Source organism: Apus apus, chromosome 16 (assembly GCF_020740795.1).
Source record: "Apus apus isolate bApuApu2 chromosome 16, bApuApu2.pri.cur, whole genome shotgun sequence".
NCBI lineage: Eukaryota > Metazoa > Chordata > Aves > Apodiformes > Apodidae > Apus > Apus apus.
In genome coordinates this window covers 5139952-5159359 of record NC_067297.1, presented here as the reverse complement: position 1 = coordinate 5159359, position 19408 = coordinate 5139952, and the positions used below count along the sequence as shown (strand labels likewise).

The 19408-nt window shown below is 46.7% G+C and overlaps 1 protein-coding gene across 3 annotated transcripts in view; it reads left to right on the top strand.

The window, feature by feature from the left end:
• Positions 1–19408, top strand: part of GGT5 (gamma-glutamyltransferase 5) — a 37009-nt gene that overhangs the window by 11004 nt on the left and 6597 nt on the right. The window contains exons 1-7 of one of the 3 annotated variants that reach the window (XM_051633805.1): positions 8276–8761; positions 14814–14944; positions 16221–16310; positions 17389–17578; positions 18151–18308; positions 18708–18857; positions 19265–19398. In XM_051633805.1, coding sequence (XP_051489765.1) covers positions 8601–8761; positions 14814–14944; positions 16221–16310; positions 17389–17578; positions 18151–18308; positions 18708–18857; positions 19265–19398 — 1014 coding nt within the window. In that variant the 5' untranslated portion in view covers positions 8276–8600. Of the gene's footprint in view, positions 1–8275; positions 8762–14813; positions 14945–16220; positions 16311–17388; positions 17579–18150; positions 18309–18707; positions 18858–19264; positions 19399–19408 lie in introns of those variants that run through there. The other 2 variants (XM_051633803.1, XM_051633804.1) reach the window with 2 other exon arrangements.

Here is a 19408-nt window from a genome sequence, read left to right as displayed (position 1 = left end):
TAAAGCAACTAAACACAGAAGAACAGAGAAGAGATGATTCTTTGTTTGACATCAGATTGCATGAATGTTGCTGTCTATTGATAGTGAGTGCAGAGCTGCTGGAGTTCAGTTCTTCATATGTGAAGCTGTGGTCATATGCATTTCCCTTTGTTAGGGAGCTCTTGACAGTGTCTTGAAAAGCAAGCCCTTGACAAGAACCCCTCTCCCTATGTCTGCCTTCTGGCTAGAGCAAAGTCAGCCCTGAAGAAGATCACAAGATCACTAGTTATCTTTTAAATACATTTATTTTACATAATTTTACTATTACTGGCAATTTATGGCTGATCAGAGATGCCAAATTAGAACCCTGAGAAAAACAAAACATCTGTTCTCTTAAAAGAACAGCATTTGTAGTCTGAGAATTCATGCTGTGCTGTCACAAATGAAGAGGCACCAGCTTGAAGCAAGGAGGAGACTGAGGGTTAGTTCCAACTTTTGGGCTTATTGAGGATAGTACTGTGACAGTAGTTTTACAAATGTAGACACCTGTCCTCTGCAGCAAGTAGTCACCATTAATCCTCACTTTGCTGAATCACTGAAGAACCACCAATGGAACTGCTTGGACTCAGAAGCAAGTTTTATCTTTAATTTCATGTGGAAGCTGGCAGTTATGGATAGTAGCTCTTAACAGTAGCTTGACCTAAATGTTATGCTCTGTCATGTTCTCTGTTGGAAATTATTTCCAATCTTTTGTTTTCAGTGAGACAGAAGTGTTGTCATTGCTTCTGTTGAGATGATCAGTTCAGCAGTTAACACCTTCAATTTCAGTTGACTTCAAGTGTCAACATAAACATAACTGGGATAGAAATTTGCTTTTGGGTTTCTAGTGGGTCTCAGGAAATGAAGTTTAGAAATTGTAAGTTGTGATTTGAGAAGGCTCTGTGTTCATGTTGAACTCTTCTGTCATGGCATATTTGCATTTGCCAGGAGATCCCATTTAACCAGCCAGCACATCCAGGGGCACAACTTAAACATTGGCTGTAGGTGCAGGATTATTATGGTTGAGGGATAAAGCCTGTGTGTTTGGATAAGAGTCAGCAGTTACTCAAATATCCCTTTTTCTTTCTTGTTATAAATCCCTTTGTAGTTCACATTCCAGGACTCCTGCTGGGCTGTGACTGGACTTCACCTTGTTTTTCAGAAAAGCCCCTAAAAGTTGGCTCAATTGCCTGAAGGGTCCTTCACAGGACTGGCAGCTCTTGCAGTCTCAGCGTGTTTCTTTCTCTCCAATTGTTCATTTAGAATAACATTCTCAAACCCTTTATTCTGGGTCCTTGCATGAGCTCCTCTCTGGGACTTCAGGGATCAAGATACTGCAGACAGGAGGGTGTTGTAGGGGAGATGATCAGCAGTGGGTTTTGGTCAGAGTCTGAGAGCCGCCTGCTTGGAGAGTGGCTCTTTCCTAGGGCTCTTATTGCCTTGGAAGTAGGTGGCAGGCCTGACAGCACAGAGTCCTCTCAGGTGGGGAAGGGACAGTGTTTCTTCAGGTCAAATACAGCTACTATTTTTTTATTTTTTTTTTTTTTCTAAAGTGGAGACTCAGCACAGCTGGAATGACAGCAGTCCAGGGGCCCTTGGGTGAAGAGCCTGAAGGGATGGGTGCAGCACAGTGGAGGTGTGGATTGCTTCCTTGTGCACTCAGGCATAACCAGGGGTGTTCACAAGGACTGGGATGTGACTGTTGGTGCTGGCAAACTCACCAGCATGTTCCTAATTGTGACGTTGGCTTGTTCCAGCCAGCAGCTTCCTCAAACAGCTCCTGGGTGTGGGTTTGCAGTTGAGGAAGTCAATAAACTACTCTAAAATGGCAAACTGCTGCAGCCATCCAGTTTTAGGACTAACCAATTTAGGACTAACCTAGACATGGCTGCTCTGGACCAGCTGACCTCTGGGTGACCAGTTAATGTTCTAGTATAGGTGTTCTAGAGCCCACAACAGACCAAAAGCTCTTGTTCAAGCAGGGCTTGATAGTTGTTGGGTCTTTCAAGTGGGTCACACCCAGTCTTTGGTCATCTTCAGGTCCAGAAGCTGGTCTTCTAATAGGACCTGGAGGAATCACATGGTTGCCTTTGAAGCTTGCAAATGGAGACATTTGAAATACAATTTTGCAGAAACTAAGGCAATAGTCAATTGTTAGAGATAGTTCCTTGTTGTGTAAACCTGCTTTGTTGTGGTGCTGTGGCTTTTGGAATTGTAACAGCATTAAAAAGCAGATAAAAATCAGGCGGTTTCTTTAATTTTCAAATAAACAGTAAGTTTGTATGTATTCAGTCTTTTGCTCTGAAAACCTTCATCATCCAGTAAGTCAGAAGCTGGATTAAATTAGATAAATTAATGAAACCAAATTATCAAGGGTTACCAGATGCAAAGACCACACTTGTGGCTTGGAAATTTTCTGACTTGCAGGTATTTGGAGGCTGGAAGAGCATTTAGGGGAAAAACCACTATACATTTATTTCTTTAATCTTCCCTGCGCATCTACTGCTGGCTGCTGTCAGAGGCAGGGTCCTGAGCTCTGAGGCTCTCAGTTTGACCCACCTGTCTGGTTGGTGTTCTGATGTAAATATGGTCAACATTTAAGCTTGTTGTATGGAATGGGTGGAAAATGATGGAAGCAAATGAGGCAAATATTCTTTAGATGAAACAGTGTATATGACTGTGAAACCAGGACAGGGCCACACTAGATGTCTTTACATTTTAACATTGTGGTTTAAAAAACCCAAACCAAACATTTTTTCCTCTTTCTAAGCAATGTCTGGAGAACAGAGATGTACAAGGACTTTTGCTTTTACTTAGTTTATCAAAATGGCTGTTTATTTGGCCTTAAATAAACAGGCCTCCAAAACACTATGTTGGGCAATCTTGGCCACTAATGTGTGTGTGATGTGTGTGTTTGTGTGTGTTCGTGTGAGTCCAACCCTGTTCAAATTGACTGAATTTCAGTGTCTGGCAAGGAAGTACAAAACATGTACAGTCTGTGGGAAGTCTGGGCTTGGCAGCTTCTGGAACCCAGCACAGATCTGCTTTTGACTCTGCAGCAAGTGCCAGACCTTGAGGAGGAGGCAGAAGAGGGGAAATATAACTTGGCTCCAAGACTGATAAGTGGCACCTTTTTAGCACTTGACATGAAAAGGGAGATGGACATCCAGAAATTGAGGCTTGTCTCCTCTTAGTCACCCCAGGCTGTGGAGAATGGGAACAGGCACAGGAAGGAAAAAAAAGTGTTGCTTGCCTTTTGGCAGGAGCAAAGGGCCCACTGAGGCCTGAGTCCAGAAGCAGTGTTTCTTTTGGACTTGGGATACACCTTGGTGATGGCTGCCTTTGAACCTTCCTCATTCCAGGAAGTGACAGATACAGGGCAGAGCTGCTGCCAGAAAAGGAATGTCCCTGTGGCAGAAGCATGGCCAGGCTCTGCCATGCCAGGAGGGAGTTATCAGGGAGAGAGTGGCCCCAGGCACCAGCTGATGAAGAAGAGAGATGAAATTTTAATAATAAGGCATTGCCCACACTTTTGGGCAACCCAGGAGATGTCTGTAACCAGTTACGGATTTCACGTGGTTTGGGGACTGTGTGCTTTATGATGGTGGTATTGCTTTGCAGCACTCAAGATGCTGCACCAGGGACTGCCAGCTGGGAAGGTTGTGTCTACATGGTGTGGATCTTGGGAAGGCAGCACAAAGGAGGACAGATGGGATGTGATGGAAGCACCTGCAGTCATCTGATGGGAGGGCTGTGGATCTCAACCCTTCATGATTCATCCTAGGGCCCCAAGTGTCAGACGGGTTGGCCACTACTGGTGTACAGCATCTGAAACACTTTGCCTGAATTAAGTGCTAAAAGTGGAAGTATAGCAACAGCTGCTGGTGCAGACAGAAGGGGAAGAGGGCTAGAAAGGAAGCCAGGGTGCCCTTTGGCTGTGGCACGTTGAGCTGGGTTCTGGCTTGATTTCCAAAGAGGATGATGTGTGAGGCTGAAGGATCAAGTCCCTTTTCCTTTCTGTTTCATTGCCATATTGTCTGCTAGCATGAAGCTCTGGAGACGTGCTCTGAGATCCTCTTTCTGTGCTCCCAATGAATGACTTACAAAGCTTATAAAGAAATAATTTTCCCTCTATTTTGAAACAACTCACCTGAAATAATAAAGCATGTTTCTAGATAAAGCATTCCTAGGATAGGAAACATCAAAGCTCCATAAGCTTTGACATAAACCATTGCTGCTGGAGTGGGAGGCAGGGCTAGTGTTTGTAGCAGTTGCTGAATCCTTTTATTAAGACAATTTGATCTTACCTGCTTTTTGTCCTTTGTTTATTTATTTATTGTGGGAAAAAAGACCATTCTCATGTCATGCCACCCCACCATCCCCCAGTGTTACTCAGCTCTAATCAATATTCAAAAGGAAAATGAAACATTTTCAGGACCAGGAACCAAAAGGGAAACATGCATTTTTGGAAATGATGTGCTTTAGAAGCTCTGTGCTGTGTTCATGGATGTTGGAAAGTACATTATTCCATTGTGAAGAAGAGTGTGCCTTGGGAAGCCAGTGGCAGGCACCTGGGACATTGCCCAGAGGGGAGATGGCAATGGGAGGGACTCAGCCCCCTTGGAAGGCAGGGCTCAGCCAGGGGGGCGAGGGAGCAGCTGCCTCCATCCTGCCCTTCCCTGTCCTGCTGCCCCATCCTTGTTTTCAGCACCTGATGGGGCAGCTTTGCTGCCAGGAAGGGTCCAGGACCCCCAGCCTCCCCATGGGGGGGTGTTGTCCCACATCTGAGGGTCCCTAGGCAGGTCCTGCTCTGGGTTTTGGGTGCTAGTGCTCCTGGGCACACTGCATCTCTAGTCAAGATGGCTCACACATTATCTGCCCCTTGGCTTAACAAAGCTGTTGGCATTGGCTGCCCGGAATTACCTAGAAATCATCTCTCAGGCCAACCAGCACTGCTGTCCCCCACGCAGGGGCCTGCTGTGGTGGGAGGGAACAGAGAACACCACCCACATCTACAGCCTCCCACCATGCAGAGCAGAGCCACTGCAGGCACATGCAGCTCAGCTGTGCACAAGGGGGCTTGGGTGGGTGTGCTCTCCCTGGGTTCCCCAGCAGCTGGGTTGGCCACAAGCTGAAGCCAAAGTGTTTCCTTCCAGGAGAACGTGTCCCTCATCCATTTCTGAGCACTCGGGTCAGAGGGGCTTCAGGGATGTCACTCTTCACCAAGGATGGATGAAGCAACCAATCTGAACTTTCTTTCACTGCTGAACACTGTCTCCTCCTCACCTTGAAGGACCCTGGGGGAATCTCTTCCTTATTTGCCCCTTAAAATGAGTATCATAGTCAAGCGCCTCTCCAGATGCAACGACTCCCAGCAGGTTGCCTATATTTTGTAATTTGAGAATTGTCTAGAGACAACTGATATTCCTGGGTTATAAACAAACATGCCTGGAGGAGGAGACAAATGGTGTATGAAATTCATCCAGTTTGGCTTTTGGTTGCATGCTCTTGGAAATTTTCCTAGACTATTATCCAATGGTTTAAACTTAATTTAGAGTTGGGAAATCTAAAATGCGCTTATTTGTTACAATAAGAGCTTGGTGGCTGTAGACAGAGCTCTACAAGCAAACACCAGCAGAAAGAAGCATCCTCTTGAGAATGTTGCAATGTCATTTGGACAGTGTAGAGACAAAGCCAAAGGAAGATGTTTAGGACACTAGCATGAGAATGCCTCATGAGTTTGATGTGTGTTTAGAGTTCTTTGAGTATATATTTTTAAAAGATGAGTGATAAATTGAAGGTCAATATCTTAGCTCTGCTTCGTTGAGTGGAAGTGTCTGGTTTTCTATCCAATGATCTTTTCTTCCCCTCAATCAATGGAAAGCAGCACTGAAAAGAAGGAGGCACTGAGAAAATTACGTGGGGGGTAATTCATTCTCCCAGTCCCTGCTTTCATCTTCTGTGGCCTTTGTGTTGAGGTTGGAGCACTTGCCAGTGAAGACTGAAGCAAAGAAATCATTGAGGACCTCAGCCATCTCAATATTCTGTGTTGCTCCCTCACCCATTTCCTTCAGGAGAGGGCCTACATTCTCCTTGGATGTCCTTTTCTCCCCAACATACCTAAAGAAGCCTAACTAATCTCCCCACCAGTTCAGCCCAGTAGCCAAGTCCCTTCAACATCTCTGCAGTAACCCATCTGCAAGGGGAACTTTTTCCTAACTCCTTCACTTGGTGTGTATGCCCTGCTCTTAAAATCCAATTATTTCTATCCTTGATAATTTCTTACTCTACATAAGGTAGCTGTGTTGTTCATGACAACATTATCAATGCCTATACTTCAGATGTTAAATAATTTTCTAATTTGGCCTCTTGATTGAAGCTTTGGACAAAGATGTAACAGGACCCCAACAACATAAAGGACCATTTACAAAATACTGTACCAGTTTATTAGTTATTAAATGGTGATTCTGTTAATAATTACATTTTTAATTGAAATCTCCTTGGGTATATCTTGGCCTATAAAAGGCTTTAAGTGCCTGGGTTCCTTTTCGTGCAGCATACAAAGCTTTGCATGCTGGCAGCAGAGAGTCCTTGCAGTGAAGCGCTGTCTATGAAGATTTATGCCAAGGCAAACTGTGCTCTCAGACAATGATGGGAAATGTGAGAATTTTGAGAAACAAACAAGCAGACAAATGGAGGTCACAGTCCCCAGCCCCAGCAATGAATAGCTGAGCAGCCTCTCACTTGGGAGGGTCAGTGTAAACTTTGTAGGATAATATGGTTAAAGTTGAGTGTTGCAGCAACAAAACTGCAAAGGTTACACATTGAAAGAGACAAGGAGGCTCAGTCCTCATTTATGTATGTAAAAGGCAAATGGGTTTGTCTGTGGGAAGGAGCTGTTTGTTGGAATACATCATAACCATGTCTTGGCCTTCCCAGATGTGATCTGGGAGATGACACTCTCATTTACCTTTGTTGCCTCTTCCAGGTCTCCTCCTTGGCAACACAAAGGTAATTTTTCAGTTACAGATGTTTGATGCCATGAGTTGCAAACCAAATGTGATGGAAAGCTGGATACTGCATTTGAATTCTCCATGGCTTTTGCTGAAAGCAAATGGCCAAAGTCCACCTGGGCCTTGAGTCTATTGGTACTGAGTGGTAAGGGCTTCCAACCCTGCTATGAATTTAAAGGGAAAACCTTCCCCAAGAAACAACCAGAATGATGATTCTTCAAGTGTTAGAATCTGTCAAAAGCAAAACATGAAACTCATGTAGGGATTGAGAAGTTTAACGAGATCAGCAATGTTTTGCAATAGGGGGAATGTAGGAAGAGCCACAGTAGAGCTGTGGAGGCTTCTTTACACATGCCAAGTATATCCTCCAAGTCAGACAGAGCTGTTGACACCAAGAAATTTCTCCCCAGGCACTATGATTTTATCTTGGAAAAAAAACCCATATTATTCTTGGACTATTCTCAGTCCCCATGATAACATTACGGGAAGATCCAACTACAAAAAAGACAGCTTAGTCTGTCTAATGAATTTCTGGAGATGTGATACATGACACAGTGTTACTTAGCCATGAGATAAGGTTTAGTTGGTACAGGGTCACAGCCTGTGCTGAAATACAGGTGTAAATCTGTGCAGGTGAGTTCCCCTTCTCCCAAATCTAGCAGGAAAAGGCTCACAGGGAACATATTTTAGAAAGCCAGCAGGCAGGCATGGAGATACGTCTTTAAGTGTGAGGAGAAGTGTGTAATGAAGAGGCTCCTGAAGAGCTGCTGGGGCCAGCTGTGCCCTGTAGCAACTCCTGCTGCCAGGGCTGGTTTTAATTAGCAGCCCTTCACTTCCCTGGGTTGCTGTGGGTGCTGACTGGTACAGGCTGGAGCCCAGCACCCTGAGCTCTGGGTGCTCGGGTTGCAGACGTGCCGAGGCGTGCTGCTTCGCTCCAGAAATCCTCCTGTGCTCACTTACAGAAGATGTATCGTGTGGGCACTGGCAAGATTTAATGATGAAGAAAGTAAATAAGATTATAGCAAACTATAAGATAAAGTAACTAAGAAAGTTCCAGCTTTGTATTTAGCTTTTAGTTATTTGAATAGTCTTATACAAAGAAAATCCCCCAAGTTTGCTGTGCAGGATGTACTTTTCCCGGTGGCTCACCGTGCAGGCTGCCTTTGTTTGGTAATTTGCTCGATTTGGCAAGAATGTGAGGACAGTGAGACTCCGTGAAGCCAACAGGCAGTCTAGGGATTTCACTTCGAAGGGCTCCGGCCGTGAATGTGTTAAATGTTTTCATCAGACTTAAAAAAACCAAAACAAAAGACATATGGTAGCTATGCCAGAAAAAGTTTGCTTCATAGGAGTGCAAAGTCTCTCAAACACAGGAGAGCAGGAAAGGAGTTCACCGCTTCCTTGTGAGCAGCTTCTAACCGTAAAAAGGCTGATTCTCAGTCGCAGGGGGCAGAGCCCTCTTAAGTGAGACCTCCCTCCCAAAACTTGCCGGGATCCTCTGCTTCCCTCCGGAGCATAACAGGCGCCTTGGCAGAAGGAGTCAAAGCCTGCCAGCCCCCAGGAGCAGAGATGTCCAGGGGGAAGATCTGCTGCCTGGTGCTGCTGACCCTGGGGGTGTTGGCGGTGGTTGTTGCACTCGTGGTCATCTTGACCCGACCCACCTGTGCTCCCCAGTACTACCTGCACGGCGCCGTGGCTGCCGACACCGAGACCTGCTCCGCCATCGGCCGGTAGGTGCTGGGAGCGCGGGGGGGCTCGGGTTACGTGTCGCAAGTGTCGTGAACTCGCACTGACCGGCAGGTACTGCCGAGGGAGCTGCCTTTCGGCCCCGTCCCTCTGCTAGCAGCAGTGGCTCCCAGGGCAGCCCTGCCTCTGCGGTTGATGCTTATTTCCTTTAGCCAATGTCACAAACCCCTGCAGCTCTGCAAGTCCTTGGCCTTTAGGAAGGTAAAAATATTTATAGTGTACAAATGCTAGGTTTTGTTACTAGTGGAGAAGCGGGACATGAACTGCTTACTTCAAGGTGATAAGCGGCTTAGAAATAAATGTAGGAAGAAGTGAGAGGAGGTAGCAGAGCTGCAGCCGGGCTCCAGCAGGGGCAGGGTGAGGGGGAATGGCATCCTAGCTTTCAGGGTGGGTGTTTCCGTGCTGCAGCAGGTGTGTCTGCTATCAAGAAAAACAGTCTGTGTTGTAAAGCAAAGAGCAGATTTAATTCCAGGTCAGCCAAGACAGTGTAAGTACAAGGACGTACTTGCCTCTAGCTACCCAGGCTGTAACACTTTAGTTTATAACAACCTCTGTCTCAAACATTTTGACTGTCTGTTATTATTTTACTGTTAATTCATTTCTTAAACACTGGTATATATAAAAGTAGAAGGACTTCACAAGCTACCTGAGATGCTGAGTGCTCCAGCAATGGATGCTGGAGCTGTGGGCTCTAGCTGGTGGCTGGAGAAGTGAGACAGGCTTGCTGTGTCCCTCCTGTGTTTTTTGCACCAACACCCTGACACAGCAGCTGTGAGGAGTTGGAGAAAATGTCCTGTGGCTGCAGGTATATCAAGGGAGGAGATGTTTGATTTGGTGGTGTTTCTTTTTAATCTAAGCCACAGGTTAGTTCTTCAGAGGGTAGAAGTATGTTTTGTATCAGTATGAATGGAAGTAGAGGAAACCACATTACTGGAATACCCAAATAATCTGCTGGGAAAGCCAGTGTTGTTTTGCAGCTGTTTTTACCTGGTAGTGTAGAATCAGCTGGAACGCTGGAAGTTGGAGCCACAGAAATCTGTGCTCAGGTTGACAACTGAGAAGCTTTAGCTACTGCTACTGGGCTGTCATCTCTTTCTTTCCCTTCTCTTCACAAGAAGCTTCACCTACTTCCATAGCTTCAACTGTTGCTGTTGCTGCACCCCCAGCAGACTTGCTGCCAAGGTCTGTGGTGTCCCTCCAGTATGACAGACTGTCCTTGCTTGTGATCCAGCATGGGGAGCACTGAGTAGTAAGGGTTAGAATTTCCTTGGATTTTCTGTGCCCTGGAGCCATGGCTGCTACCAGATGCAGGTTTTTTTGACAAAGTTGTGCTTAGCCTGTGCAGCTCAGGGTTGAAACACACTCATTTCTGCTCTCAGTGGTTAGAAATCAGAGAATTAATCCACCAGAACTGGTTAAGTCACTGGTGACCACGCTCATCTGCATTTTTGTATACATAAAAGTTAAAAATAATATATAATTTATTATAAATTATTTTATATTATAAAAAAATATCCCAGTTATGAATTAACAGTTTTCAGTTTGTCTTTTTCCCCCCAAAGCAAAAAGGCTGGTTACATTAGGGTGAATTGTTTGAGCTGGAGGCAGGTCACATCTCTGGCTTTGTACTTGCACCAGTGCCTCCTAACACATTTTCTAGGGAAGTTTAACACAAGGTAAAACAAAAAATTTCCTCAGTCTGGTTTTGTTGTTGTTTTGGGTTTTTTTTAATTGCTGAATCCTTTTGGTGGAAATATGCAAAAAGGAAAAGAGGGACCTCCACAGCACCATGGGAAGAAAATCAGATTTGGTATGGCAAAGCTGCAGCCAAATGCAAACCACATGTTGGAACTGAACCTGTCAGCCAGCCCCACTGCTGGAGGCACTGCAGTGAGGCCCTAAAGCCACCACAGAAGGGATCAACAGTGCCTGTTTGTCCCTGCAGACCCCCCTCTCTGCTGGGACCATAGGCTGCCCCTCACAGCCACCCCTTTTATCCTGGGAACCCCTGCTGAGTTCCCGGGAAGTCATGCAGGGATGCTCAGAGACCCTGGGGTGTAAGAAGGGTGGGCACAAAACCAATTGCACTCATCTGGTGCCAAATTCTCAGACACTAAAAGCAGCACCTAATCCCTGACCTACTTATAAATTTTATTCTTTAATTAAAAAATCTCGTTTCCTTTACAAAAGAACCACAAACCACATGCTCTGTGAGTTGCCATTAGCAGGAATGACATTCCTGGGGCATTACATGATCTGTGCTGGTTTAAGATGCTGCTGTTTAACACAGAGCCTTTGTGTGCTCCTAATAGAACTTTTAATTGAACTTAAAAGAATAACTGACTTGAACTTCTTGATCAAAGAACAATCTTGTCTTCTTACAAGTGGGTTGGTGGGCTGTGGAAAACACCTCGGGGCCCTTGTGTTTCCCTCAGTGACAGTTGAGCCATTAAGGGAGGGTCAGTGAAGGAACCATGTAGCTCTGTAATTCATTACTACAAGCAGCAGATGGGTGACAGACTCAAAGCCCCTGATTACTGCTCTTTTTCTTCAGTTGTGTTCAGCTGTCATCATCAGGCTTGGGTTTTCCAGCTCTGGAGATGGTGTTTGTATATTCTGTGTCTGTGTAAGGGACTTTCTGGAATCTTTATGCAACTCTTTGGCTCCCTGCAGAAAGTGAGCAATTTTCAGCAAGCCTCCAGTGTCTCATCATCCCGGCTGGGAGGTACTGTGTGCTGGACTTGCTGGCAGTCACCAGTGCCCAATTCTCAGTAGTGAACAAGGTCAGGTCTTTTGCTGTGAATGGTTTTACTGCTGGAGATCAGGGACCGAAAGCAATAGTGTGCAGCTGCCTGGCCCTGACAGGGGTCCTGTGCCAGAATAAAACTTGTTCCTGAATGAAGGGAAACGCTTTGATGAAGACAGATGGAAGGCTAAAAGGAGAGTCAGGGCAGTTTTTAACCCAAAGTTGGGGATTTGGTACCAAAGTTGTCCTTTGTAAGTTCTCCTCATGTTGGGAAGCCATGAGGAGACAGGTGATTGCCCTGGCAGCGAGCAGCACCCAAACCCACCTTCACCTCCAGCTCTGAGCCACTTGTTGCCCCCCAGCAATGGAAGAGGCTTTTTCCATCAACCACAAAAAGCTTTATATTCCCTACCAACGAGCTCTTTGAGCTCTGCCATCCACTGTTCTGCGTTTGTTTCCCAAATAGCAGAAGCAAAAGCCAGTTTAAGGCCACAGAGAGGTTTAGGAAAAGTGCTCATTCCCAGGGATGGGATTTGCTGCAGTGAGGCAAGCTGACCTGACCTGGCCCAGCAGATATCTCTGATCCCACTCCTGCAGTGTAGCATAAGCCTGAGAACTGCCTTCCTGAAACCATCACGCGCCTGGGGGACTGGGTGGTGGGGAGGGTGAGAATTTAACAGTCAGAAAATGTTTGAGGTCCTGGGAAGCTCAGTTCTGGGCAGAGAATCTGCTGCAAAAATCCTTCTGAGTGATGGCCCAGCAGCATTTCTGAAGAAATGTTTATATCCCAAAGGATTTGGCTTCCCTTCTTTTTGTATTTTCAAAGTTTTAAATTTGGCAACTGGCCCTTTTTTTTTTTTCAGAAACAGCTGTTGCTTTTGCTCTTCATGAACCTTACGCGGCAGCTCGTACACAGTGACTGGTCTCCCCCCAGCCCCCAGCTTTCTTTAGCAGAAAAAACAAAATTGATCAATACAATGTAATTCTGGAAATTAGCATTTCCAGTGTCTTTAAAATGGCTTCACAGCTCCTTCCAGCCCAGAGCACAACAGCAGACTTGGTCTGCAGTCCATCTTTGCTGTGAGGAATGTGGTGCCATCACTTACCCTTCCTGGGAGGGTGAATCTCCATTTTGCTGCTGCTGGAGGGGGACTTGGTTGTTCACATCCTCTTCTCTCCCTGGCTTTAAGAAAATCCCATTACTGGCCAGAACCTAAAGCTGCAACTATGTGGCAGGAAGGATGTAGGACAAAACATGTTGTTACCAGATCTTCTCAGCTGTAGCACTAAGATGTCTCTGGAGAGACTAGGTAAGGCACCACACACTGACTGAGGGGCCATGTGTCTCTCCAGGGTTTTGCGTTGTAATTAAGCTGGTGGTAGCAGTGATCTATGCACAGGAAGCAGCCTAGTGGGACAGGGTGTTCTCTGCCAGTCTAGCTAAATGAGAAAGACATAATGGTCCTAAATTCCTCAGGCATCACTTCCAAGGAAGTGGCCAGGCTCTGGCATGGGGAGCAGAGGACGACGCACCAAGAGTCACTTCAGAGAGGGTCCCAGGAGAAGAGACAGTGTGAGATGTGCAACCACCTCCACAGCTGGGAGTGTGGCTGTGGAGTTGGGATCTGGCGCTTTTCCAGCTTGGGCAAAATGACAGAGAAGCTTCTTATTTTTCCATGTTAAGCTCTTAATGCACTAATTGAAATTACTACCATACAATCTCAAATTTTCTTTTTAAAGTTGTTTTTCACTGCAAATCATCTCAGGACCATGGTTTTCCCTTGCACCAGGCTTATTACATGCACTGCCCATAACCCAGGGGCTCTGAGGAGCACTGTCCCATGCCAATGTAGTTGTTCTGCTCCCCTCCTTCCCCAACTTTCTAATATGCTTCCTGGGCCTTCTGCAAGGATAACTCAGTTTCTTATAATGCTCTTGTGTCCTTCCCTTTGATTGTTATCATTGAAAAGCTCCAATTTCAGAAAACCAGGGACATTCGTGTGGTAAGAGCCTTATTCCTGCTGCAGGAGATGGACGGGCCAGCCGTAGCCTCAGACTTGGTTTTCAGAGCTACAGCCAGGGAGCACAAAAAGCCATGCAGACCCCAAACAGAAACCCCAGTGGTTTCCTACCATTTCTCTTCTCCCCACTTGTGTACATGCCATTTCCTTACAGGCAGTGGTTCCAAAGACACTTAAGAGAAACAAAGGAAAGCCACATGCTGGGTGCCTGCTGGCAGCATCCTGTTCCCAGCCCCAGCAGGTCCCAGCCATATCAATGGATGTAAAATAAACAGTCCCTAGATGTGCTGTGTTCCTGTCACAGCCTCTGGGAGCAGCTGCACTCCAATTAATGAACTATCCACTTTCCCTTCTGGCTTTGCCTTATCTAAGCAATATCCCCAATCCAAACAGTCAAACTGTCCTAGCAAATACAGTCCTGGCTACTGGCAGGCTGTGCAAGGAAACCCCACCCCACCACATTTCCAAACACAAGAAGATTTCTTTTACAGCTCTTCTTGAAGGAAGCATTTGTTGAGACACGTTTCTCTAGCAGAAAGTCACTGCTGGCAACAGCATGAGACTCCCTTAATGCCTGTGTGTTCTTTGGTGTGGCTCTGCCTAGGTAGGAACAGTTGAGGGGTTTTTCCTGCTTGGTTGTGGGTTTTTTTTCTGAGGGGCTTTTTGCCTTTGGAATACAGGGGGGTGTGTGTGTGATTTTCACACTAATACCACTTAAGCCCAGGAAGGCACGTTGTGGGAGCAATGAGTTAAGGCCTGAGTTTTTGTGCTAATTGACCTATCTGGCATTTGCTTCACCTGGCCCCATCATTCCTGCTCCAGCACCCCTGTCCTGTCGACCTTTATATTGGGATGGTAGGTGGGGAGCTAGAAATCAATTGTTTGGTTTCCAGTATGTGGAAAGTGCTCTTCTGCACCAAGAGCATCTTCCTCCACGTCTGGGAGCTCCTTGCTATCCACAGCATTTGTGAGTGGCCGCAGTGCTCTCTGTCCCATCACTCTTTGCCCAGAGGCTGATCAGCTTTGCACAGGTCTGGCCCCTGCCTCTCTTTCCTCCTGCAGAGACTCTCTTCTTACGCACTCATTTTTCTTTCTCCATCCCATAAAGCAAGGGGCCTGTGCTCTCACACCACACCCTGCTGCCAGTAGCTTTCTCCAACTGCTGGTTGCCCTTGTCAAGCTGCGGCTGTGTGCCTCAGGGAGACATGTCTCCCTCCTGTCATCCCTGCTTTTAACATTGTCTTTTTTTCTCCTCCGTTTCCACCACAGGGACATCCTGAAAAGTGGTGGCACAGCTGTGGATGCTGCCATCGCTGGCTTGATCTGCACCTCAGTGATGAACCCTCAGAGCTCAGGACTGGGTGGTGGGGTCACATTCACCATCTATAATGCCAGCACAGGTATGGGCAGCCCTGGCCTCTCCATGGTATCTGGCCTCCCTGCAGACAGCCATGGAGAAGTCAGAATTTCTCTCAGCAATTAATTTACTATAATGTTGCATCCTTTTGTCACAAATTACACTTCTGCTCTGAACCCAAAGCCTCTGTTGTCACAGGGTGTGCAGCTACTCACAGCAAGAACAAGAGGCAGGGGAGAAGGAGCTTTGGTGAGACTTCCTGTTGCAGGAGATGCATTTTCCCTTCAGAAAGCTAAGCCTAGCAATTCTCAGTGCCTGCTGGGAAGCCCTGCTGTGTTTGGCTTAACCCCTAGCGTTCTGTTCTTGCTTTTTTATCTTTAATGTGTTTTTTTAAATTTACCTGCCTTGGCTCCCAAAAGCCCCCAGAGCTTACAGATCTAAATAGTAAAATCAACAATGAACACAATAACAATACTGTAATTTTAAAAACCCTGCCAAGTAGTCTTACAGAGTCACGAGTCTGGAAATGCTGGTCTGCTGTATCTTAGGCAATAGCGCTATTTTGCAAAAGAGCTGTATTTTTATTTTTTCCCTTTTGGCACAGCCATGTAACTTTGTTTCCTACTAGTAAGTCTTTTCTGCTACCTGCATTATCCTGCTGCAGGGAGCCACACGTGGCCAAGCACAGCTAGGTACACTAGGCAGCACTGTAGGCTGCTGCAACAGGAAAAAATAACTACAGGGCAGAGGAGTAGGCAAAATAATAGACTAGACCTGAAATATCGGTGTATACAAGTGGGTTTGGTGTTGGTTTGTTTTTTGTTCTCCTTTCAAGCTTCTTAATATATAGAGGGTCTTTCAGTACCACCACCCTGCTTACAGTCCTGATGCGTCACCATCACTTGGCCCACCAAGGAGCATGGGGCTCATGCTCTGCCTCTGGTATGTCCCACCTGTAGAGGAAATGTAGGAACTTGCAAATCTGATGTGAAGCAGCATGTCCCAGCCCATATCCCAGAGCCCTGGGGAGGGGAGGACAACACCTTAACTGGCTGGAGACAGGCCCTGGCCTCATCCCTTTGTTGCCTCAAGGTAGACACTGCTCAGTTGGCTCTTAAAGAAAAGCCTGGGAGCAAGAAGAGTGTGTGCAGCCTGGCCCTGCCAGCCTGTTTGACACATATGGCAAAGGGTTTCAGGGCAGCTCAGCATGGTGCCACTGGCTCCAGGCGAGCAGCCTGTGCTGTGCTCACAGTTGCTGAAGTGTGAGCTTCACCTGCCTCAGGAAGACAATGACATGTACTTCCCCTTCTTTTTTCTAGGAACAGTGGAAGTGATCAATGCCCGTGAGACAGCTCCACGAGTATTTCCTCATGATCTGCTGTCTAGCTGTGCTGCTCCTTACCTCGTTGGTAAGGACACAGTCTGCAGTCGGGGTGGGGGAACCTTGCTGACTTTATCTGAAGTTCTGTTTAATTGCTCATGCTATTCCCTGACTCATTTTTTACAAAAGCAGAAAAAAAATACTACACGTATAAATTCCTGATTCATAATAACACTGGCAACCTGACCAGTGAGGGGGTGGGGAGCACAGCATGAGAAGAGATCACAACCTAATTTCTCTTCAGAGGAAGTGTGTGTTTCAAGACCAGATTTCCCAAGGCACTCATTTCCCAACAGTTCTTACACAGAAGTGTAAAGTCAAGAGGTGCTCAGACTTCCTGGAAATGAAATAAACCAATTTAATGTACTTGCTTATGTCCCTACATCAGGGGAAGCAACCTGGCAGCATCAGGAGTTGAGTTGTTGAGCTCCAGCTTAGATCAGCTACCACCTTGCTCCCATCCCAGGAGGCTCCATGTCTGTGTTACTGCTTTGGCAACAGGAACTCTAACAGCACATCTTGGATCTCTCCACATTTCTTGCTGCATTCATTCTCCTTCCCTAGCTCACTGTCTTCTGGAGCATGTCCTAGTTCTTGGAAGAGGTGTTCTTATCCTTGGAAGAAGAGCCTGAAAAGGAACCAGGAACTACAGTTGGAGAAGCTGGAGGTGTCTGTTCCAGGTCCTGGTCAAAGCAGAGTGATGTCAGAGCTAGCTCAGGCTGCTTGGGCCCCTGTCCCATCACATTTTTTTAACTTCTCTAGGGATGGAGTTTCACAGCATCACTTGTTCTCATGTTTGACCAGGCTCGAGATGGCTGCTGCTTCTCTTCTGTCCAGCTGCCACCTCCCTTGGTTCAACATCTGCCTGCTGCCTCTTATGCTGTCACCATTCACCTCTGAGCCTGGCTCCAGCTTCACTGCACTCCTTCTGTGAGGCAGGAAAAGGAATATATGAGCAGGAAAAGGAAAGAAAAAAACTCAACCCAGTCCTGCTTCTAGAAGCCTTAGTCCTGCCTGTTCAAATCCACACTTCACTGGAGTGGTTTTAGAGAGGTGACCCCACTGGCCAGTGATGCCGGGTGTGACCCTGCCCTTCTGCACTGCAGGTCCCCACTGGATTGCTGTGCCAGGAGAACTCCGTGGCTACGAAGAAGCCCATAAGCGACACGGCCGCTTACCATGGAAAGCCCTCTTTGAACCAACCATCAAACTTCTTTCCAAGCCACTTGTCATTTCCCCAGTTTTGGACAAAATGATCCATCACCCTTACTTCTCTGATCTAGGAAAACGCCTGTGGTAAGAGCCATGAATTAAACTCTGATGTGAGGACCACTGTTCCCTCAGCTTCACACCCTTCTTCTGCCATGGAGCACAGGCTGCTGCTGTGGTTTCTGCTCAGTAAATACTTGCTATGGAGAGGGAGGGAATAATAGAAGTGGGGTTTTTTCCTGTCAGCAAGTTGGGGGTTTTTTTGGGTTTTTTTGCAATTTAGAGAGGCTTGGCACAGCAAAACTGTCTGCTAAGCACATCTGCTCACGAAGGGGAGCTGGCTGTACATGACCTGCCTCTCTGTGTGGAAATCATCTCTGGCCAGCAGGGCCCTGCAGCAGACACTTGGTTGGAGAAGCTCTGCTGAGCTGGGCCAGGGTCAAAGCATTAGGCCTGTAGAGGAAACTTTGGGGAAGGAGTGGCTGGTATTGTGAGCACCAGTCAGCTGAGAACTCTTCTCCATACAGGCGGCAGCGTAGCACTGGCTTGAGCAGCACATGGTGTGCACAAACCAGAGCAGCTTTGGGAAGGAAAAGGAGATGGGCCCTGGGGACAGAATAACCACATGCTGTAAACTGATGGATGTTCTTCTTTAACAGCCCACTGATATGTGATGGTGGAAGGTTTTTGAAGCGTGGAGAGACCTTCAGGTGGCCAGTGCTGCAGCGGACACTGACAGCTATAGCGGAAAGTGGAGCTGCAGCGTTTTATGAGGGACAGATAGGAAAGGCCCTGGTGGAGGACATCAGGAAGGCTGGTAGGTAACAGCTATAGTATTAATAGACAGGCCCTTCCCAGCACTTGACTAACTGTGAGTCAGTACCAGGGGAAAGCCACTATATGCCATTTGCTTGCCACTTGGGGTGGTACCTGGCATGGAAAGGGGCCACCTTTCCCCAGTTCTTATAACTGGGCCCAGAAGCAGGGCTGAGAGTCACCTCCTGCTCTGGTGTTCACCCACACTGCTCATGCACTGGCCCCTCTGACTCCCTCAGGCTTCGTCATGTCCTGATGTTTTGACACATGGAGACATTGCTGGCTATGGTGAAAGAAATGTCGAGTATAAAGGGATGGCTCTTCACAAGCTTTACCAAGCCCATAGCACCTAGCAGAAGTTAATGTGCTAATGTGCCACCTGTCTGGTTTTCTGTTCAAGGGTCCAGTATCTCACTAGAGGACCTTAAAGAATACAAAGCAGATGTGTCCTCAGCTCTGAACATTACCCTGAACAATCACACCACGGTGTTTTCTCCTGGACCGCCCATGGGAGGTGCTGTGCTCATGTTCATCCTCAAGATACTAGAAGGTAAATTCCTAAGGGAAAAGGGGCAGCAAGAGGCTTGCAAAGTGTGTTGCTCTACAGCAGCAGCGAAGTAGTGACAAGAAATGGACTTGGTGAGCCAGAATGGGCTTCAAAGCAGTAGTGTAGCCATGCTGTACAGCAGGGGGAACTGGCTTATGAATGCAGTGCAGCTGTGTCACCACAGCTGCTGCAAAGGCCAAAGGATACAGGACCTTCCCAAAGCTTTAAAAGAAATTTAAGTCACAGTAGAAATTAGTACTTGTAATTTCTGTGCTCACATCCTACTAAAGCACAGGGGAAACTTGATAAGAATTGGGGTGGGATAAGCGGGTTCCTTTCAACTTTTTACAGTTCTTGAAAAAAACACTGCCTTGGGTCTATTAACAAAATTATTTCATCCTGCTCTGTAGATTATAAACTCCACGAAGCATCACTGGCGACCCCCAGGGAGAGGGTGGAAACCTACCACCACATCGCAGAGGCCCTGAAGTTTGGCAATATGCTAAAACCACTGATGAGTGACCCAGCCTTCTCTGAAGCTCAGGTAAGATGGC